General features: G+C 31.5%; 1 protein-coding gene across 1 annotated transcript; it reads right to left on the bottom strand.

Moving 5' to 3' along the window:
- Nucleotides 1–2,112: 2,112 nt before the first annotated feature.
- Nucleotides 2,113–9,325, bottom strand: LOC143066406 (uncharacterized). Its single transcript, XM_076239342.1, has 5 exons — nt 9,215–9,325; nt 8,488–8,604; nt 6,840–6,953; nt 3,674–3,787; nt 2,113–3,120 (listed from the first exon to the last, which is right to left on the bottom strand). Exons 1-5 carry the CDS (start codon nt 9,297–9,299, stop codon nt 2,750–2,752), a joined length of 801 nt encoding a protein of 266 aa, XP_076095457.1. The 5' UTR covers nt 9,300–9,325; the 3' UTR covers nt 2,113–2,749.
- Between the last annotated feature and the right edge of the window lie 15,004 nt (nt 9,326–24,329).

Here is a 24,329-nt window from a genome sequence, read left to right as displayed (position 1 = left end):
AACGGCCAGGGTTTTCTGTTAGTTACCAGAACATCCCTATTATTTAGAATAATTTATACTTTTGCAAATAGTAAATTTATAAAATTATATACAAAAGATGTACATGATAAGACTGAAGTATTAACTAATTACAGGAAACAACTGAAATACATTACATAACCAGACATTTGTAACACAAAATGTAGACAAATTGAAACAATTGTAAAAAAATTATTTGTGACTTTTTGTTCCGTCAAATTTGTGACTTTATGTCCTGTGACTTTTTGTCCATTTACCAAAAAAAATATTGACACCCTGTGTTCGTGGCATAACGGGTCCTATTAAAAAGCGCCCGGGAGTGCCCGGGTGAAGAAAAAGCGCCAGGGGAAAAGAAAAAGCGCCCGGGGAAGAAAAAATAGCGCCCGGAGAAAAGAAAAGGCGCCCGGGGAAAAATAAAAAAAATATTTGTTTGGCAGGAGACAACCTTGTGTCGATGAAATAAGTTATGAAAATTGTTTCTTTCTTTTTAAATTTTAGACAAGTTATTTGCAAATTCAGATAATAGACATTTGTAATAAAGCACAAAAACAAGTATGAATGTTTCATTTTAACAATAATATATGAATATTAAAATGAAAAATGTAAAAACAACTTCAATTTCACAGATAAATAATAATTCAATCAAAATTAAAAGAGTTACACATAATAAATCAGCAAATAAAGCAGTAATTTACATGTACCGTAGTTAAAACAAGGGGATAAAGAGCAGGAGTTTGGTTTTAATTTAAAACTAAGCATTAAAACCCTGATAAGCATAGCTACTGAAACAGTTTTAGTTTTATAAAAAGATATAATAAATCTGTATCAGTATCTGCATAAAAAGGTGTTCACCACATGCATGCAGAAAATATTACACCTCAGGCACTGGTTATTTTTAAATAACAAAATATACGTTTTGATCGAGGGAAATATCGTTCATGATTCTTCTATATACTCTTATTTATATATATTTACTTACTTATATACAATTTTGAAATCAAATTGCAACAACACTTTAGATGTAGCATCGTACATATCCGCATTTATATTAAGGACCGTGTGACAAAACAAGCGATGATTGTTTTTTTTTAAGGAAAAAAAAAATATTGTTATAAAATATTATTATATGATAATTTTCTACTCCGGGCGCTTTTTCTTTTCCCGGGCGCTCTCGGGCGCTTTTTAGTAGGACCGGGCATAACATCTTGGCCACAGGTTTATTCGGTTTTCTGTTTAGTATTAAATTTATATTAAGATCCATTTTGTTACATCTTGTGATCAATTTTATTTGGCAATCGCCAATGGCTGTCAGCAGGGTTTAAGAACATCAGTTGTTCGACCTGTTAGTCAAATGCGTTTTGTTTAAATATACTTCTTCACTTTCTTGGTCTTTTGGAAAATGTTGTTTGTGCTGTATTTAGACCCTTCTACAATGAAATTTGTTTTAAATGCACACGTATAAAAATTGCGGTTTTTATCCAACGCAATCATAGGTTTGAACGTAGTTTTCAATTTAGACTTGTTTATATTTTCCCTCCGGTTTATATGATCCGTTCAACCTATATTGACTCTTAAAATTTAAGAGTTTATCTGAAATTGAGGGTAAATTATATGGACTTCCAATAACCGTTTTGATCCCTAACATCACTGAAGAGACATATATTGTCGAAATCTTGATCTGGTGTACAAACAAAATATTGACACCTTGTGTTCGTGGCATAACATCTTGGCCACAAGTTTATTCGGTTTTCTGTTTAGTATTAAATTTATATTAAGATCCATTTTGTCACATCTTGTGATCAATTTTATTTGGCAATCGCCAATGGCAGTTAGCAGGGTTTAAGAACATCAGTTGTTCGACCTGTTAGTCAAATGCGTTTTGTTTAAATATACTTTTTCACTTTCTTGGTCTTTTGGAAAATGTTGTTTGTGCTGTATTTAGACCCTTCTACAACGAAATTTGTTTTACATGCACACGTATAAAAATTGCGGTTTTTATCCAACGCAATCATAGGTTTGAACGTAGTTTCCAATTTAGACTTGTTTTTAGACTTGTTTATATATATATATATATATATATATATATCCCGTATGAATTCTACAGAAAATAACAAATTTGGATACAGAAATCTGTTAGATGTATCAGGAATATGAAGACATTTGTAACATTTCATCCTGTAGAACTTATTTTATTTTAAATTAGAAAATCATTTGATAAATCTACAGAATAGATACGAATCTCCAAAGTAGAAGGATAGATAATATAGATTTATGATAGTTTCGAGTATCATTTCGGGGGAATCGAGTGTTGGATGTTGATGTGGTCTGTTGTACCAATATTTTGTATTATAAATGTTGTCCTTTTTATGTATTATTATATGTTCTAATATGTACAAAAGAACCACATACACATTTCTCAATTCTTATTGCTGTATTATAATTAAATATTCTATATAATTATTTAGTTTTTTATTTAATTGTTCCACACAAGTGTTATTTTCCTGTACAAAATATAAAAAACTCTGCACATGTTTTAGTCTTGAGTTTCTATTTTAGTAACTAACTTCGTTTACTAAAAGGCTAACAATAAATTTCTTTTTAAAATTTTTTGTTCTAAAGGGAAAAGTTAGTTGTAAGAATAAATGTTTTAACATAACGGAAAAATAAGGACTTATATTTCCCTACAAGATAACATTAAAACAGGTTTTACCACGACAAAAATGATAGCTGATCACTTACAAACATATGTAAGTGTAACATAAGGTATAGTTCCTAGACAAGCATTATTTGCAGCAGCTGACCATTGCTGTTGGAATACTTCTCCATTACAAGTTTGTTGGTTATTAGATATGCTAGCCATTTCTTTTGTAATATCTGTTTCACAGCTTGATGCTTTTCTTGGAGTATTCAGACAGGTATTTATAGTGGAGCGGCCATATTTGGCATCTGTTATCGAAATACGAGTCGATTTTGGACACCCAAATGTTTTCTTACTGCCTTGGCATAATGTTATCCTTTTACCACCTTTATCAAATTCTTTACGCAAATTTTTAATCGCAATTACATTATTGTTTGTAATTCCGTGTCCGATACCAGGGACCCCTGCAAGACAATTCTTAATTTGAGATGAAAAATATTAGCCATAATTTCTATACGATATTTCCCTTCCCTCCAATTTGATAAAGAATACTTCTGCTATATTTTATGAATAAATTAAAAAAGACAAGATATACAAATGGTGATATTTTGTTTTATCTGGGTTGTATTTGTATGGATATATATATATAAATAAAAAAGAAACTGAAAATTAATTTCTATGGTTTTTCAAATATGGATCACTGTAAAACTATACCAAATCTCTTCTATAAAGATATACAATTAACACATAAAGCTATTTGATAGTAAAATTTTATTGTTTGGTGCTCTGCATCATCAAGTCATAAAAAACCCATGTATGTGTATTTATCATTTACAGTTTTTTTCGATTAAAGAAGGTGTTACTGAGATAATGAAATAATATTACACCTGATAAAATAGGAGTGAAAATATAGAACATCAAAGTAATTTTTATACAAAGAAGGGTTGTAAAAACAACATATTTTGTGTATATCTCGTAATATCTATTAATTTTTTGAAATCATTAAATGTATATCACCTTTTTCGCATCTGACGCCTGTGAAATCTGCTGTACATCTACAACTATAACTATTAATTCCATCTATACATGTACCACCATTGATACAAGGAGTGAATTCACAATCGTCGATATCTGAAAAATATATTGACAACTGTAGGCGAACGAAAATGACATATCGAAGTCTTATCGCATTGATTTCAACCAATAAAGGAGCAATATTTAGGCTTGTGTCGGTGTTATGCTTTTGGACTTCAAGTTTCGAAAATCTTCCTATTTACATCGTTTTGTCGAAAAAGAAACGATGCACTAAGTTCTCTGTATTTTAGAATAGTTTTGACATTTACTTCATAGTGAATTCTTTGCAACTTGAAAGACTGTGTATGAATTATAGATTTGGTTGAAAACTATGCATTTAATGCATAAATAAGATGTAAATTGAAAAAAAAGCATTAAATAAATTTGGTAATTTCCGGATTTGTTTTATATAAAACATTAATTTATTCAAAACACGAAGGTTAATTACTACCCAAAACAATGATTATCTTAGCTATTGTTTTGCACAATTTTTTTACTTCATTTTGTTCCAACTGTTTTAATTCAAGCGTCACCGAAAAGTTTTTTGGAAACGAAACGCGTGTCTGGCGTACCAAATTATTAGCCTGGTATCTTTGGTTAGTCTCACCTTATTTGGAAGTTTGGAATGATCACTGAATAATTTGACTGATGGATTATAATGAAGTTAATCCAGCAAAGCACTTTGATGCATACACTTGTAAAAAGTGTTATTTTGATTACTGTAAATTCAGAAAATATTACTTGTCATTTTAGAATAAAATGCTATTTTAGTTTTTGCGATATTGATTATATATAAAATCCGGTTTAATTTATATAAAAAAAATCAAAATGCAAGTAGAAATTATTGCGATTATAACCCCGTTGCTTTTTTTCGCAACAACAAATTACTGATAGCCTTTTATTCCATTTTTTTTTATATACTCTACGGATGTAATGAGTTATTATAACTGTTAAATCATTTTATCGAAATTTTCAAGGTTTTGTAAACGCTAGTTTCCAGTTAAGAGATTGGAACATTCATCATAGAGATTTTTATAATCCCAAACAAATCATAAAGAGGAATAACACATATCATAGATATAGGAAGATGTGGTGTGCGTATGAGACAACTCTCCATCCAAATAACAATTTAAAAATAAGCAAACCATTATAGGTCAATGTACGGCCTTCAACACGGAGCCTTGGCTCACACCGAACAACAAGCTATAAAGTGCCACAAAATTACTAGTGTAAAACCATTCAAACGGGAAAACCAACGGTCTAATCTATACAAAAGAAAAATAAAAAAAAAAGAAAAAAAAGAGAAACGAGAAACATGTATAAATTACATAAACAAACGACAACTACTGTACATCAGATTCCTGACTTAGGACAGGTTCAAACATTTGCAGCGAGATTAAACGTTTAAATGGATCCAAACCTTCTCCCTTTTTTTCTGAAACAATAGCATAACATCACATCATAGAAAAACACACATTATAATATCAATTGGCAGGCTTAACTCAATCAAAAAACGTACATTAATACACTATAAACCAATAAATTCAATCTGCGATATCTGAATGCAAATGCACAGTTAATTAAATATTAGGGACAAACATTCAAGTCCAAAACGCAAACAAACAAGTCCAAACAAAGCCATGGCAGGTCACCACTGCGAAATATTAAACCCTTCGAAAATATTCACTATAGAAAAAAAAAATAACCGGTTTTAAAAAAAATACAGGTAAATCTTGAAGTTTATACAAATGTAGTAAAAAGAAGTGAAACTTAGAATATATTCCAAATAATCAAAGCTGGTATATAGACAAGATCCAAAGAAATATAAAATAACAAAAAAGCATTATAAACAGTATCAACAGGTCGAACTAACAAGAAAATACGTTTTGAGAGTACTCGCAGTTACTGACAGCTAGTTAAAAGCCAAAAACAATTAATAATAAAAAAATCATGCATCAGTGACTAAAAACAACTAAAACACATCCCAGGAATTTAGCATTTTAACGTCATGAACAGTCAGAGAAGACATGACTTGTGCAATGCCAAAAATAAATGTATCGACAGGTAGTAGGATAATGAGGAGCGACTTCTATAGAGATAAAAATTAACGTGTCTGTGTCTCTATATATCCCGCCTCAAAAGGAGATACAATTTAGTTATGTTTTAATTTGTTAATGACAAAATCGATATAAGTGCAAATGTATACTATATTCAGAGATCTAATTACAATATTGGTACGATAACCTTTACTTATAAGTTTGTTTAAAGGTTCGATGAGTTTACACGGATCACATAGTGATTTCCTCGCTTTAAGTACAATATTACCATAAAATTTAGGATGTGAAATACCATTTTTAATAAGTTTTCTACAGGTAAAGCCAAATTTACTTATTAAAGAATTTAGTAAAAGTTTTAAGTAATTTATGGTATCGAAATCCCTGACACAGCAATTTCCCAGTGATGCATTGATTACGTTCGTTAAAATCTATGACATCCGAACACACACGGGCAAACCGAACGAGTTGGGATATATAAACACCGTATGATGGAGCCAAAGGCACATCACCGTCTAAAAAAGGAAAACTAACAATAGGAAATGAAAAAATCGTCTCTTTTGTCGTACATTTTAGTATGAAGTTCTTTTGGGTAAATTTCTGAAGTATATTTAGAGAACTCTTGATTATTCAACGAAAAAATATCATCCAGATAACGGTAGGTATTTTTGAATGTATCAACCAAATATAACAATGATGGGTCTTTACTGAGTTTGGTCATAACACTGGGATTCATAGCAATATAGAAATAAATCTGCTATTAAAGGGGAACAGTTGGTGCTTATAGGAATACCTACTACTTGACGATACACTTTATCGCCGAAACGTACATAAATGTTATCTAGCAGAAAATTTAAAGCTTCAATCATATCCTCACATTTCCAGTAAGTGTATCTAACATACTTTCCTTTTTCGTTATAGAAAAAGGCTTTAAAGGAGTAAAGCAAATAAAATTACAATGAGATTTTTCGAAAGACCATTTTATCAAATACAAAAATAAATATCTCATGAAAGATGACGTTATGAATATAATTAAGTATATATGAAAGACATACCTTTTTGGCATCTGGCGCCTTTAAAACCTGCTGTGCATATACAACTGTAACTACCAATTCCATCTTTACATCTACCACCATGCATGCAAGGATTGACCTCACACTCGTTTATGTCTGTAAAAAAAGATGTACATAAGTCACTTACAGGTCATGAATGTGACCTACCGAATTAGACTATTTACCGGATTTGTTATCACATAAGCAACACGACAGGTGCCACATGTGGAGCAGGATCTGCTTACCCTTCCGGAGCACATGAGATCACCCCTAGTTTTTTGGGGGGTTCGTGTTGTTTATTCTTTAGTTTTCTATGTTGTGTCATGTGTGCTGTTTTTTGTTTGTCTTCTTCATTTTTAGCCATGGCGTTATCAGTTTGTTTTAGATTTATGAGTTAGACTGTTCCTTTGGTATCTTTCGTCCCTCTTTTAACGCATTTTGAGCAGGATCTGCTTACCCTTCCGTAGCACCTGAGATCACCCCCAGTTTTTGGTGGGGTTCGTGTTGTTAATCTTTCTATGTTGAGTCTTGTGAACTATTGCCTTTCTGTTTGTCTTTGTCTTTTTTAGCCATGGCGTTGTCAGAGTATTTTTTTTATCTATGAGTTTGAATATCCCTATAGTATCTATTGCCCCTTCTTTTATCAGTTAAACACACTGTTCACGTTAAGTGAAGTGTTTTCAGGTTTAAAATTATTCGGGTTGGGTTTTAATCATTAAGGTAATTTGGTTCTGAAATTTATGCTTTACGGAATTCTTTACAACCAAAGAGTGTTTGGATCATAGTTCTTTTGAAAGTTTTACGTTTCAGTTCATGATGTGAACGACGAAAGAGCGTTTTACATAAGCTTCTCAATGTCCTGACTACCATATATACTAGTATGTGAAGGGATGTCAGGAACACATATTCGAAAAGTGGCGTTTTAAAAAATGTTCTCAGATAAATAGTGAGACTCATAGACATCTCTCGTTTATATCGTTTTTATATTCTATGGAGGTAATTAATTATTGATAATGTATGATCGTTTCATACTACAGCTTCACTTAGTCAGGATGTGTACAGATTGCGTTGTCTGTTTCTTTCCCCTTTCGAACGGAGTTTTTAACTGCAACTGCACATCTACTTGTAAATGCTAACTCTCATAGTATTACCAGTCTCTAATATCTTTATGCACTTATTTTTTTTCATCGAAATGCTTTCTGACAGAAAGAAAATATGAACGTTTATAATATCTTTACACTCAAGGAAAGAGTATGGTGTATGAATCTATGACCTCTCCTAGAAGCTTTATAAAACGCAAAAAAAGGTTGTTGATCTGTAAAACTTCCAATTGTGATATATTCCCTTACGTAAGGTTTATATAAAACGCAAAAAAAGGTTGTTGATCTGTAAAACTTCCAATTGTGATATATTCCCTTACGTAAGGTTTATACTGAGTTTGGAATCAGAATATAGGATTTCCTCAGGAATTTTCTATCTGGGAATGTATATCAAAAACGGATACACGAGTTTTGAATATAGGTGAACTGCTGTTGCCTCTTATTTATAAGATATTTCTGTTACCTTTAAAACACAAACAAAAATTATGCCTAAACCAAATTAAGGATAATATTTTGATTACATGTGATTCATATATGTATACATATTATACCTGTTTGGCAAACATTTCCAGTGAATCCAGTCCTACAAACACACAAATATCGTGTACCATGGTTTATACAAGTACCTCCATGTTGACACCGTGATGCAGTACATGTGTTGGCATCGTCTGCAATTGCATTCAGTAATTTTTTTTATACAACATATGTTTATGTTTATAAAATGATTGTAATTGTTATACTTTTCATTAGGAAGATTACCAGGTAATTCACACTTCACGTTAGATAAGGAAAGATAAGATGTAGAAATCGTGGGATAGTTTATCTATTAGAGTATTATATTGTCAAAAGCAGGAAAATATAAAAAAAAAAGGCTACAAAAACTCAGGTTGAAATGATGTAATGTACGAAATATTTCAAAGGGGAAACTTTCATAGCTTATCAATTTTTTGTCTGTTAGTAAGAGAACCAAATCTATATGTAAATATATTCGAGCGCTACTGATGATTTTTTTATAGAAACAACGCGCGTCTGGCGAACTAAATTATAAGCCTGGTTTCACATACTACTGTAACAGCTTAATTTGATCACTAAATACTAAGTCTGTTGCATCCTTCGCGTAAACATATTTTATTGAACGTTAGTATCTACCCTTCTACACGGTTGGACACAATTGATATTTTTAAATAGCCGAAAAAATGACACAGAGTATAAACAATATATATTATGTATAACATGTGAATATTATCTTATGATGTAAGTAACATTAAAAGATGTGACCTTTTTCGCATCTGACACCCGTAAAACCTGGTATACATGTACAACTGTAACTACCAATTCCATCTATACATCTTCCACCATGCATACAAGGAGAAGGTTCACACTCGTTTATATCTGAAAAATTTACAAATCACTTTAATCGAAACAAGCGGTTTTTGAATTAACACATTATTCAGTGATATGCATTGTTCTCACGTTCCATTTTAAAGTGAACATTTTTCAGGTTTGTAGTTTTTGTTAAAAGACGGTGGGAAAAAACTGCAGCATTTTATTTTGGGTGTTTTTTTTTAATTCCTATTTGTTTTAATGAATCCGACGCGCTTTCCTAGCTTTACCTTCATCAATAACAACAAAAGCCGAATATTTGAAAGGGATGTACAAGAACCGAAACAGTTGAAGAGCTACATAACCAAAAGGGACCTTCAAAAATAGCCAAATCCATCTTAGTCTAACTTTGACTCGAATTGAAACCTTTGTTCTATTATAATTTGTTAAGTTATAAATGGACAATTTCATAAGGTTTTGTTATAAATCATGTCAGCATCAAAGTACTGACAACTACGATGATGAAAATATCGGGGACTGATAGCCCACCAGCAAATATATCGACCCAGCGCTGTAAAATATGAATATACGTAGTTACACTCATCCTCGAATATTTAAAAGCCAAGGATGTATAAGAACCGAAATAGTCCAAGAGCTGTAAAATAATAATGAAAAAAGAACACAAAAAAGTTCAATTTTGCCTGAGGATGTTGAAATCTTTTTATTTTAAAATTTCAAAATTAATAAACGGAAATATAAAAACTTATAAATGATCACTGGACACTGGAATACACGTCTGTAACATTCCATTTCTATTTTTACTCTAGGTGTAATACCACCAAATCATGGTACGTCACATCCGGTTGTAGGTCGAAAAGAAATATTCCCTTGAATTTGACAATTGTAGGTAATTTATTCTACATTTCATTAAAGTAAAAGATTTCTGTGTCATAAACATATGTCTTGGGTATTTCAAAGCACCATTATTTTTTTATTTGGGATTTCTATAGAATATTTTGGGATCTTGAGGTTACATGGTGACTAAACCTTGTACACAGATAAAATAAGAGGAGAAATTTGATTGGTTAACTTCCAGTGATGGTTATTTTCTTATATGCAATGAAATGTTATTTGAAATTTTTTTCATAGTACTGGACAGGATAAAACTTTACTCATGCCAAGTATTTCTTTATTTGAAACAAAGATAAATTCTACAGATTTTTTTGAAAAGTGCAAATTTAACAAAGACTAATAGGGGAAAATCAATGGTGGTATTACACCTCTAAGGAAGTAATTACGTAAATTATAATGGAGGATAGTTTAATATTAAATCTTGACGTAGTCGGGAAGTATACTGATTGCTTTGTCTGGTTGTTTTTGTCCTGTTTCAAACGCACTTTTCAACTATAACTTCCCCTAAACTAGGTACTGCAAAATTTCAATAAATGTTTGTCTTATTGCTTTCATTTGTTTCAGGTTAAAAACAGAACACTTTATCATATCTATACAAACGAGGGAAGATTCGGCTGTATGCAACTATGATTTTTCGTAGAAACCTTGTAGTTTATAAGACACTGGAAACACCAGAGGAGACATTTGATCTGTTTATTTAGCGACCGTATTCTATGTCAGATCATAAAAACTATTACCGATTTAAATAATGAAAACTGCAGTCACTCAGGATATTTCGAATGATTTGTATATCAAAAAGGGATTCATAAGTTTTGAACATAGATTAACTGTAACTATTTTGATTCGAAAGTGAGTGGTCAGTCTTTTGTAGACAAAAAGAGCCTGGTATTTGGATACATTTCTGTAAAATTATAAACTGTTCATTTTTGTGAAATGATTTTTTTTTAAAAACACTTACAATTATTATGTTTATAAAAGAGGGGCGAAAGATATCAGAGGGACAGTCAAACTCATAGATTGGAAATAAACTGACAACGCCATGGCTAAAAAGAAAAGACAAACAGACATATGATAGTTCCCAAGACAAAACATAGAAAACTAAAGACTAAGCAACACGAACCTAACTATAAACTTGGGGCGATCATAGTTGCTCCGGAAGCGTAAGCAGATCCTGCTCCACATGTGGCACCCGCCGTGTTGAATATGTTATTACAAACCAGGGAAATAGTCTAATTCGGTAGGTCAATTCCATCAAAAAGAATTGAGGTAAACTATTTGATGACATTTCATTAATGTATTCATACCTGTTTGACAAAAACTTCCAGTGAAACCAGCCTTACAAGCACAGGTAGAATTTTTACCATTATTTATACAAGTTCCTCCATGTTTACATCTCGACGGAGTACATGAGTTTTTATTGTCTGCAATTGATATAAGAAATCAATTATTAAAACTAACCATTCAATTATAAGTTTTTTTCAGCAATTTCCATTGGAAATAGTATTGCAACTATTAATAATTTGAATTTCTGGTTCCTTTTGTTAGTTTAAACTAGACTAACAGTTAAGGCACCAATCTGTCTTTTTTGTCCTAATTGTTTTATTAAATGTTCAGAATAAGGCCGTGTTCACACCAAACGCCATGTACAGTAAACATGTTTACATTTGATTTAATGTAATGTACACTAGTTTCATATTAAATTTGTTCACATCTATACACCTTGTTTAGTTACCTGTACATAAGATTTGTTCACACTTGTAAACTATATGTCATTTAAATTTCATTACGTAGAACTGGATTCTTATTTTCGTAAACTTTTCTAGCAGTTAGGAACGATCATTTGAAATTACAAAAAAAAGGGGATGGCTTTTTCCACAATTTGATTAAACAAAATTGGGTCATACAGATGATTATAATAAACAAATATTCTGAATCCAAAGTTTCCCCATACATTATAGTTTTAAATATTGAATTGGTTCCATCGAAAAAAACTAAATATAAACTTTCGCGCGAGAAAAAAAATTCTGACTCAGAAACTCATCTTTTTTTTTGAAGCAAAGTGGTTGCTCCTTTGTAAAAGTCATTTTGGATGATTTTCAGTAGTTTAAAGATGTCTCGTTTACTCATTATAAACGTAGTCTGCATCAGCGTGCTTACAGACGCAGAAAAAAAATTCCGATGTTAAGGATAACTACATTTCTATCTTTTCTGTTTGTATCAAATGGTATTTTTTCTCCAAGGAGTATTTGGCAAAGGGAGGGGTAATGATTTTTGTTTTATTTCTAATTGTATTTTAACGGATCTGAGATGCTACACAAACAATTAACCTCACCCATTTTCAGTAATGCATTTATGAGTGAATCGTTGTTTGAGCAAAGACCTGTGTACGTCCATTCGTTTCGGGAAGACCTTTTCAAATGAATTATGTGTTCGGCAATGATGATGGATGAGTCTTGATAAGGGGTTAACTAAGCTACGTAAAGTGTTTTTATAACAAATAAATATATCAAGTTTAGACAAATATTTATGTAAATAACTTAAAATTATTACTAGTAATAAGTGTTATAAGCATGTAGACAAAACATGGTTTAAACTACATGTTGGGAACGTTATTATGTTTAGTTTATATGTGAGTTACACTAACTAAGTCAGTTTATTGATGTAATAAAAGTAGATAGCTGTAAAATATTAGTGCAACAGGCTAATTGTATTTGTGTTTGATAAGAAGAAGGATGGAGCTGTACAGTATTGTTACACTAAATTGACACAGTTATCTGCCTTTGTATGGCAATTGTATTGTTTACGGTTTATGTATTTGTTACAAAAGTAACTACAATAATACAAAATGTTTTTTTTTCTTTTAGACAAAAAGTCTTGTAAACAAAGTTGCCATACATAATAAAACCGTATAGCGAGTTATTTTCGCGGGGTGCAAATTTTCATAAATTCTGCCAATTTAAAAGGCACATGCAAAGGTATTGATAAAAGTTGTGAATCCGCCAAAATAATAACCACGAAAAATGTTCGTATACATAATTCAATGAAAATCGCGAAATTTTACACCCACGAAAATAACCCGCTATACGGTATCTTCTAAATGGTAGTATCAATCTGGAGCAGTCTTTGCGGTCAATTACACTTGCTGTGCCTACCGACATGTATAGCGCAGTAATAAATATATGTATGCATAGATCATTCTTGTCAATAACAAGTACGTTAAATGTTCGAAATTTTGACAAAAACTAACCACATTATACAATACTGAAAAGTGAAATAACAAAAAATACCGAACTCCGTGCAAACGAAAAGTCCCTATCAAATTGTAAAATCAAAAGCTCAAAAACATAAAACAACAAGAAAACAACTGTCATATTCCTGACCTGGTACATGCAGTTTTTTTTATGTAAAAGGTAGATTGAACCTTGTTTTAAAGCTTTTTCAAACCTCCCACTCGTATAACAGTCGCATAAAATTCATTACATTGACAACAATATGTGAACAAAGCAAACAGACATAAAAGGTAAAAATAATCAGTAATAAGGATACAGCAGTCAACTTTGTTTAATAATCGTTATCAAAACAAAGAAATATGTCAACAAAGAAAAAAAATGCCAATGAGACAACTCTCCACAAGAGACAAAATGACACAGAAATTTACAACTAAAGGTCACTGTACGGCCTTCAACCATGTGCAACGCCCATACCGCATTGTCAGCCATAAAAGGCCCCGAAATATCAAATGTTGAAAAATTCAAACGAAAAAACTAACGGCCTAATTTATAACTGTTTTGTTGGTACATATTATATTTGATTTTTGTTTATTGTTTTGTATTTAAATCAGGTTGGTTTGTTTTTCTTCGTTTGAATTGTTTTTACTCGTTATTTTTGTGCCCTTTGGTCTATGAATACTATGTGGTGTAAGACAATGCTCCGCATTAAAGGTCATATATACCATAATCTAAAATTGCATACATTAATGACATTTGGTCTTGGCTAGAGAGTTGTCTTATTGACAATCATATGATACTACACATATCAGATCTGTTCGTTAGGTTGCTGTCTAGTTGACGTATATAATTATTTAATAGAAATAACAAACCATATTGTAGAATTATTCAGTTAGAAAGTAAAAAAGAAGACCTGTGCTGGCACCTCAGCTATTTTGATTAGATTGCTTTTTAAAATTTTACTTATTAAATTAACCTCTTCCAGCCACGACAAAAAAATGTCCTTGATTGTGATCATGTGTTATCCTCTTCTCGTTCTTGTGTAATAAAATCCCTTAATATGGACTAAGATTCTCGTCGTGATGCTGAATTGCTTCAAAGTTTTAAATTCAATATAAATTTATTATATCAGTTGGTGACTTATAAGAAGTAATTACGAACCTTTTCAAACATTTTTGTAATTTTTGTAATAGATAAATGCTAGACGCATGAAATAATTACCTTGACATGAATACTGCAAAGATAAATATTTTGAAGTTTGGGGGCATGGATCACCAAATGTGCGATTAGATGCTGCTAATGTGCATTCCCTTTCACCATTACACCAATGCGATATAGCTACAAATACGTCTGGCATGGAGCATGAAATCTGTTGCGCACGACTATCTGAGCAAGTCACAGAGTTGGATCTTCCATAGAATGCACGATGTATATATAGATGTTGGTCATCCTGACATCGAATATTTTTGGTAAAGCCTTCGCAAATTAACACCCTTTCGCCCGGTAGATCTGTAATGCAGGGGATAAGCAATATAACATCATGTAAACGCGTAGATGATGATGTATATTTTTAAGTTATAATTTTTAAAGTTTTGGATTTGCAATTGCGCATTTGATAAAAAGGATCATCTCTTAATAATTTTGTCAATTACATAACCTTGTATTATAATATTATTGAAATATAGTAGAGACGCTACAAAAGAAATATTTTACAGACCCTGAGTGAATACACTATAAAAGTAGACGAACCGAAATACCAGGTGGAAAAAATTTAACTTGCAACCAGGCAATACATCAGCAAACCAAATTTTGAATCGATTTAAGACTCTTAGTTGTCTCAATACAATTCAATATAACTTGTTGATATTCGGAAAACTTTTCATATTGTTTAGGCAATTAATATATTCGATGACTGAACGGTTATCACCATTTTTCAGGATTTGTGCTGTTTTTTTCTGTCATTGACGATTAATTAATACATGTTGTACCTTCTTTTATACATAATTTTATCTGTAAGAAAAGAAAATCTGAATCACTGCTTTAAAAACAAACCAACTAACCTATGCATTTGTAGTCCACTGTTAGATATTTCGAAGTTCCTGAGCATGGATCACCGAATATATTAGCGTCTGCTGTAACTTCACATGACTCTTTTCCCTGACATATTCCTTCTAATCTCTGTTTAACTCCTTTTGCGCTACACGATACACTTTGACTTTGTCCATCAGAGCAAATTACTGCATTGCTTCGTCCATAAAATGCTCTTACGATTTCAATTTGTTGACGAGGACACCTTAGCGAATGTTTGTATCCTCCGCAAATAATAAGACTCCTTGGAATTGCTGCAATAATGACTTAAACTAAAATACATAACAATCTATATTTCCAATCTTATTCATATAAAACCCTTAATTAAATCGGCTGTCATATCAATTTAAAACAGAACAAATATTTTTGATTTCCACAGAACTAGATAGATTTTTTACCAGACTAAAAGTCCTTGTTCAGAAATGCCAGAAGTTCAAATATCACAAGATTTGTTAGAAGCTATCTTTTAAAATGAATAAAACAGAACAAATATTTTTGATTTCCACAGAACTAGATAGATTTTTTACCAGACTAAAAGTCCCTGTTCAGAAATACCAGAAGTTCAAATATCACCAGATTTGTTAGAAGCTATCTTTTAAAATGAATTAAATATAAATCTATTTTTTAGAAATGAGAAAATAGCATGTAAGGAAATAATGTATATCCGAACAAGTTCAAAATTTGACAAAGACAATTTATCTTACTCTTCACAAATTATCACATGACAGGATAATAGTAAAAAAGTGTAGACAATTCAAAGGTACTTGATTTATTAATACCAGGGTAACGGCAAATTGACATTACCAAATCCCGTGTTATCTTCATTGATCAAAATGAGCTGTAACTGCTTCACTAATAACATCTATTGCTTGTGGCTTATGTAAAAATCGACCATTGTGCGTTCGGTTATTATAATAATCAATGAATGTTCAAAAATGGTCAACTACGGTATAGCAGTGCCATTAACTTTTTTAAATTTTATATTTACATTAAGAAATACTTCGTGATAAGGTATTATGTCTCTAAAATTGAGAAGGGAATCCGCTCCTTACATATTGTTAGCCCACTATGTAAAATATCAACTCACAATAGCAGGTGCTTGTTATTGTCCGGTATTATTTGTATGGCAAATCTTACTTTACATTTTCAGTAAGTTTTACATAATGTAATTGTACATGAGGTAAGATTGCAAAACTCACAAACATCGTTAGCTTAAGACTTGTTTTTCCCATTTTTGTTATGAAGGTCAGACAAAGTTAACCTAAGATGTATTTAGCTAATTATTTTTATGTATTTTTAGTCATAAAGCTCTACAACTGTGTCGGTACTTACACATTCTAAGCTTTTAAATATTCGACTATGAGAGTTCCTGATGAAGGCAAATCCGGAAAAGCGCTTTTTTATTCGTTGTTTTCATTTTTTTCAACAGTTTTAACATTTTACGTTTTCTCTACTAGATGTTTGTGACCAATACTTACTCTCACACTGATAATCTACTTGAAGATATTTTGAAGTTTTATGGCATTGATCTCCAAAAACAGACGTCTTTGCTGTTAATTCACAAGACTCCTTTCCATAACACATGCTTAACACTTTTGCAAATACACCGGTGGTAGTACATGAATCCGAATTACTCGTGGAATTGGTACAGGCTACCTCATTTGCACGACCAAAAAAAGCGTAATTTATTTTGATTTGTTTGCCAGGACATTTTATTACTTTCTGGAAATTTTCACATATGACAATACTCATTTCCTTCACAACTGAAAAGAAAATAAAACAGAAAAGTATTAATGATATTTAATGGTACAGTGTCATCGTACAAGCAGTCTATTTATGTGAATTCGCGAACATTTGAACTCTCTTTCTACAGTGTGATCATGATTTATACAAACATATGTTGAAAGATGAGGCAAATATTAACACCCTTCACATCGTTTAACGACACAAAGTTTACTGTATGAAGTGTCATATTCAAGTGAAGATATTAGATAAGGTAATCATCTTTTTCATTTTAGGGATTATTTACCACTTGCATATAAAGAAATGTTGTATTGTCTTGAGGTATTTCTGTATCCTTAAATACAACATGCAAAGTATAATTAAAACAAACAATATTGGACAGCTGTTAAACACAACAACAGTTTTTTTTGTTTATTAAAAAAACAAAGTTAAAGGTCAATGAATTCCCATGTTCTTCTTTCTTAGCAATTACGACCTACATCACTTAATAACATTAAATTACACAAATACTTAAAATACAAAAAACGTGAGTTTTACCTCTTGCATGTAGTTCGCTTTATCCAGATAATTGAACGAACAATCTATATATTTTTACGTTAATACCTAGCATGACAAAACTAATCTTCTCTTTATTGTAAATCACTTTTGATGACATTGTATTGTACAACTAATTTTAACGCAACAGACTGCGACAAATATTGTCCTTTAAGTGATGGATGTGTAATTACTGTGGTAATTGTATTTTTTGCTGTTTATGCAACATATTACACATTCTGTCACATATTCTTATCATTTCAGCAATATTTTGTAACATTTTCCTAAGGCGGGAGGTTTAGCAAGCCATTAAACCAGGTTCAATCCAACAGTTTTTCTTAAAATGTCCACTACCAAGTCAGGAATATGGCAGTTACTATCATATAGATTGTTTCTATATATGTTGTCGTTTGTTTTATTGCATTGTAGTGTTCCTGATGTTTCTTTGTATTTCTCTTATACTGTAAATCAGATACGCGTATAGTTCATTTTGCGTTTAGTCCTTACTAGTCCATTTTCCAGAGATTTAATTTCGCGATTTTCAAATTTGCTTAATGCTGTTGGATGAGGAAAGATCCAAGTTTAACAAATTCGCGACAATTTAATTCGCGTTATTTTTCTTCTCGCGAAAAACGCAAAAAATCATTTGGTTTACAGTAGTTGATGTGTTTCCCTCAGTTTTAAATTGTAACTCGGATTTGTTTTTTCTCAATTGATTTATGATTTTTGAGCACTGGTATAGTACTGTTGCCTTTATTGATTTTTTTAATTTTTTTTTTCTTTAGCAGTCGAAGTAGATTTTTCTTTAGTAAGATGCATATATGAAATCACTAAAACAATTAGTAATCATAAGAACACAAAATTCCAAATGCAACTGTCGAAAATGCAGATCTGGTTATTATTATTTACCCTTATAAGAAAATTTAAGCATTTGGATATGTGTACTACACTTTTCATTTTATAATATATGATGAATCGACTACTCGACGTTACTTAATCGAAAAGTCAGAACACAGAAAAGTATAATGATACACAAATATGTTTATAATAGCACACATAATATTCACGCAAGCATCATACAGATAAAAGACCAAAACTTATGACTGGAAACGCAATTAGAATATTACAGGTAACTTAAAGACTTGTAGCCGTTATTCGAGATTATAGAGGAAAAAGTGACGAAAAATTATCCTCTTCAAAATTAACCTCGTTCAATGTTGAGCACACTCTGAACATTGTAACCACCGATTATATGATAACAAGAACACGTTCGTGTAAATCGTCCAGCTGATATAACAAACGCGGAAAAGGACGGCTTCTATAATTTTGTACTTTTGTCTTTAATTGGTTTAAAATGTTAATATACAAATATATACTACCAATAACTAATCTCATTTTAGTGAATAAATGTATATAAAAACATGACGGTACTCCCGTATGTGTTGGCATCTCTGTATAAACAAATCTTAACAAGAGAAACTAGACAAAATATAATGATGTTAATATTTCCCATATAGATGTGCCAATTATTATGACCTTCTTGACCAAGTGAAAATATTGTCATATTTCAGTCGACTTGTTCCTTTGTATTCAGGAGCATCGTGTGAAGAATAGTAAGAACTAACCATTATCATTTTGTCTTTAATTTTTGCTATATGCTGTAGAAAACTAAATAATTTAGAATTTATTGACTGCATCAAATATGAAATAATGATATAATAGAGTCTTATCCATAACTTTAACTTTCAATATTAGGGTCAATTGAGAACAAAGTTTTACCACAAAATATATGTTTCAGCTTTTTGATAGTAAACTTTCCATTTCTATGTACCGGTATTCAAACAGCGCTTGCCTATGAAGTATACATAAAAATAATTTAAAAAAAAATCAAATGAACTTTTACATCAAATGGTTAAGTATTAAAACATACCTTGGCTTGTTACAGTATCAAATACAAAGAATAACACTATAATAACATATTTCGCATCCATTATAGGATAAAGTCTAACTAAATGAATAATAAAATATCTATTAACAAAAACAAATACATTTATATTATATGCAGTACATCGTCACATGTTTAATGGAATCCAATTACATGTGATTAGCAGCAAAATGTTCATATAATGCTTATTTAATATATATCGATTTCGATTTCTAAATAGCTAGTAGAATATAGTAACACTTCAACCAGATTGTAGGATTAAAAAAAAAACAACCAATCATTTAAATGAGGTATTTCCTGTAAACAAAAGCTGTCTGAAGGAAAAGAGACAAGTGGACATTGACCTATAATGGTTTACTTTTTTAAAATTGTTATTTGGATGGAGAGTTGTCTCATTGGCACTCACACCAAAGCTTCCTATATCTAAGTATATTCATATATTATAAGGTATATTGAACGTGACATACAGTTGTGTAAATAAGCGAATTGAAACGTCACAATTATTTTTTACTTACGACTATTATTGTTTGTAGGTCATTCGTTTGAACACAAACAAGGCGGAAAATGATGAGATTGGCATTTTAACGTGGCAGCATTACGGTTCATATACTGCTTCACTTAAAAACATACAAATAGTAAAATATAAAAGTACTGAACTTCGAGGAAAATTCAGAACGGAATGTCCTTGATCATTGCAACAGAAGTAAAAGGATCCACTGATGGCCTTCAGTTGTTTTCTGTCCTTTGGTCGTGTTATTGTCTCTTAGACATATTTCCTATTTCCATTCTCGATTTTATTAATTGATTGATAGTTGTGTGCTTATAGTCCCATGGTAAATATTACATTTATATTTCGGAAGAAAAAACAAATAACAATAAGTTAAATAAATTGGCTCTTTAAAGTTAGTGTATCAAGATAGAATAGAACACAATCGACGATAATCAGTGAATTATAGTCTCCTGATTGACCAGGAACATTAACATTCAGACAGCAGAGGGGTTACACATGTTTGTGGGCGCTTCAACCTGTCCCTAACATGGGTGTAACAGTAAAACATAAGAAACCATAAATTGCATATGCCGGACTTATCAAATCGGAACACTTTCATAAAAGAACCAACCAAACATAATAAAAGCCAAAAAGACACAAACCATCAATCTTGTATGTGTAATAAAGACGTCATTTTAAGCCGGAGAAAAGCATTATCTGATGCATTGCTAAAATATATGTACATACTATCGATTATAAATTTTTCTAAATGTATATAAATGAAAAAAATTATGTTCTGATTTGTCAAAACTAAAGTCAATGTTAATACAGATAAACATTTATTGAATGGTGTGAATTGATATTTAACTATTATTTCAGATGGATCTCTTCGAAATTTACGGGCTTTATAAACAAAATTACCCTACAAATTATGACATTCCATTTTCGAGAATAGCTCCACCGTACAGCCAGACTTCAACACCAAATCTTCAACAAAATGCAATAATTTAGCAAAACCCAAAAGCAATTTAACGAAATCCCAGACCCAGGAAGCCTGTAAAATAGTGTATGCCGTTGATCGCTGCCTGATATATGTGTTTAATTAAGCTTGAATTAAACTCCTTTTACCGGGACATCTTATAGCATAAGTAGTGTTTTATAATAATTGTTGAATGTCGTATGGTTGCCTATTGTTACTAAAGTTTCATAGTTTTTGAAAGATAGCTGTCTCATTGGCAATCATATCATATCTCCTTATTTCTCAGACAGTGAATTAGTTTTATGGAACATTATGACAATTACTACTACAAATAATAACATATTGTATTTGCATGAAATGAGAAACTGTCTGTGAAAAGATATTAAATACTACCTCTTCCATACACCTTACTGGAGTTAATAATGATCTTTGGTAAACATACCAGCAGCCACTTTCAAATCAAATGAAAAGATATGACATTATTGAACATAAACCATATAACAATAAGAAGAATTGGTATGATTGGCAATGAGACAACAGATCATCAAAGTTCAAAGGACGTTGATGTAAGCTATCAAAGTCACCGTATATATTTTTGTAAATTAAATCAATTGTGAGTTGTCTGTGTAGCAAATCCATTATTGCATTTTCTCCCATGTTTGACTTTGAGCGTTCCTGATGAAGGTAAAACCAGAAAATCGCTTCGGACGCATGAATTATTAAACGTGTTGTTTTTAATTTTTCTCCCAGTTGACATACCATTCAAGTTCTTTCATATGGTATGGCAAGTCTAGTAGACAACACTTCAGTGTTGACACGAAATATCATTGTTATTGTCATAATTATATACATTTATCATATATTTAGATTAGATACAGCATATGTTGTATATCTAATGAAAGTTATTTTTTCCAAACTGTATCACCTACCCTAAAACGAATACCCCATATCGCATAGCTAAATCTGTATCGCATAGCTAAACCCGTATCGCATACCGGGCGTGACGTGAATTATCGATTAAACTCAAAGTTTGACCTTTCACGCTCAGCTGCTGTATTTCCTGGCATGAAACGAAATGTAATTTCATTTCGTATGAATTTCTGCACAGTACTCACTAGAGAAAATGGCTAACCATTTTCATTTTGGAAAGTAATCCCTCTTTACTAAGGTTTGTGCTTAGTAGTTCATATATCATTTCAATCGAAGATTGGTCCACAAAAAGAGGAGTCTTATTATCCTAAATGGTAAAATTCGCGAGTCCTTTCTTTTATATGTTTTTCGGGCAAGTATATTTATTTTTCAGGTGGAACTAGGCAAGATTATTTATTTTCATCCGTAAATGGGGACCTGAAAATTAATTTCTAAAATCTGCAAGCCCCACCTCAGAATCAGATGATTGTTCCCTTACATATCATGAATCGATTATGTTAAAAAATTAAATATATGATAATCAGATCAATACATGGCAAAATCCATTTCGCATGCTGTATCCACTCGATCAATATCAGCCCTCGGAAACTTCGGCCCACGGGACTGATATTGGTTTGTCGTTCTGATACAGCATGCGATACAGATTTACCCATGTATTTTTCTATATGTATCATATATTTACAAATCTTTGAATTGTTGAAAATACTTAAAGGTTTCATATGACAGGATAATCATATCTGAATTGGGCATCAAACTTTCGGAATTTTGGATCATCAATGCTGTTCAACTTCATACTTGATTTATCCTTTTGACTTCTTTTTTCTTGTGTAACTGATGAGTATTTTACTCATGATATGACAGTTCTTGTCCATTTGTTTTTGATGTGCTTTGTTATTTTATTTTGCCATGTGATTATGGAATTTCCGATTATATTTTCCTCTAAGTTCAGTATTTTTGTGATTTTACTTTTTACCGACGTCTGGCATGCAAAATAATAGCCTGCTATTCCAAACGGAAAATTGAATTAATTTCTTCGAAAGTTTAACAGAAACCTTTATGATTTGGTAGACATTTTTACTGTTTGATGATTTGCATGATGGATGGAAACATGGGACTTTTCCTCTGAAAACTAATTTTTTATCGCCCCACTTTGCTGTTGCGATTGCCCAATTGTTCGTGATTTTGGTAATTTACTGAATCTTTCAGCTATTGTTTCTCAAGATTTATTTAGAAGAATGAGCTGTGCTCACTAACTTTATAGTATTCGTTTGTTTTATTATGAGGAATCAAAATTATCCTACTATAATTTCATATACTTCACTCCAGATAAGAATGAGCTACTAATATAATGTTAGATAAAGGCAACAGTAGTATACCGCTGTTCGAAAGTCATTAATCAATTGAGAGAAAACAAATCAAGGTTACAAACTAAAACAAATTCTACTTTGTAAAGGATCGCACTGATTCAAACATGTTTTTCTAAAACTGACATTATAAAGATGCTTTTATCGATTGACAACATACTTATTACGTTTGGATGACGTGTTTTGCAACAAATTGTCGGTATTCCAATGGGAACCAATTTTGTACCTCTTCTTGACGACTTTTTTCTTTATCATGAAGATGATTTCAGCTTCCCAATTGTGAACTTTATATTTCTATGTAGCAATATTCCAGCAGCGCCTGTATACGGAGTATATGTATCCCAATTGATCTGATATTCCCGCGCTTGTATTTCCTATCATGATGTTTTTTATAGAGGTTTGCTGCTCACAAGGAAGCTATAAAACCAAGAGTTCCAAATGGTGAAGTTGAAATCATTTCTTCGAAAATTTTACAGACGCCATCACAAGTTGGTTGACCGTTACGGAATAACCTTTTTACAGATGGTATCGGATATGTTTCTTACGTCGTAACTATAATCCCCTTCCATTTTCATGAATGTGACCTACCAAATAAGATTTTTTATTTGGTTTGTAATAACATGAGTAACACGACGGTTGCCACATTTGGAGAAGGACCTGTTTACCCCTCCGGAGCACCTGAGATCACCCCTAGTTCTTGGTGGGGTTTCTGTTGCTCAGTATTTAGTTTTCTATGTTGTTTCTTGTGAATTTTGTCTATTTGTCTTTTTCCATTTAAACCATGGCGTTGTCAGTTTATTTTCGATTCATGAGTTTGAATGTCCCTCAATGACATGTATCTTTCGCCCTTCTTTTAAT

This window comes from Mytilus galloprovincialis, chromosome 3, assembly GCF_965363235.1.
Source record: "Mytilus galloprovincialis chromosome 3, xbMytGall1.hap1.1, whole genome shotgun sequence".
NCBI classification, from domain to species: Eukaryota; Metazoa; Mollusca; class Bivalvia; order Mytilida; family Mytilidae; genus Mytilus; species Mytilus galloprovincialis.
Note: the sequence above shows the minus strand (reverse complement) of the source record. Positions and strands in the feature narration are given on the sequence as shown.

Excerpts from the sequence above, each read along its gene's own strand:
- LOC143066406 (XM_076239342.1), bottom strand. The coding sequence starts at position 9,299 with ATGCATGGTGGAAGATGTATAGATGGAATTGGTAGTTACAGTTGTACA. Across the intron at positions 8,605-9,214 it reads GGGTGTCAGATGCGAAAAAG|ACGATGCCAACACATGTACT; the intron begins GTCACATCTTTT and ends ATGCAATTGCAG. Across the intron at positions 3,788-6,839 it reads AGGCGCCAGATGCCAAAAAG|ATATCGACGATTGTGAATTC; the intron begins GTATGTCTTTCA and ends TATATTTTTCAG.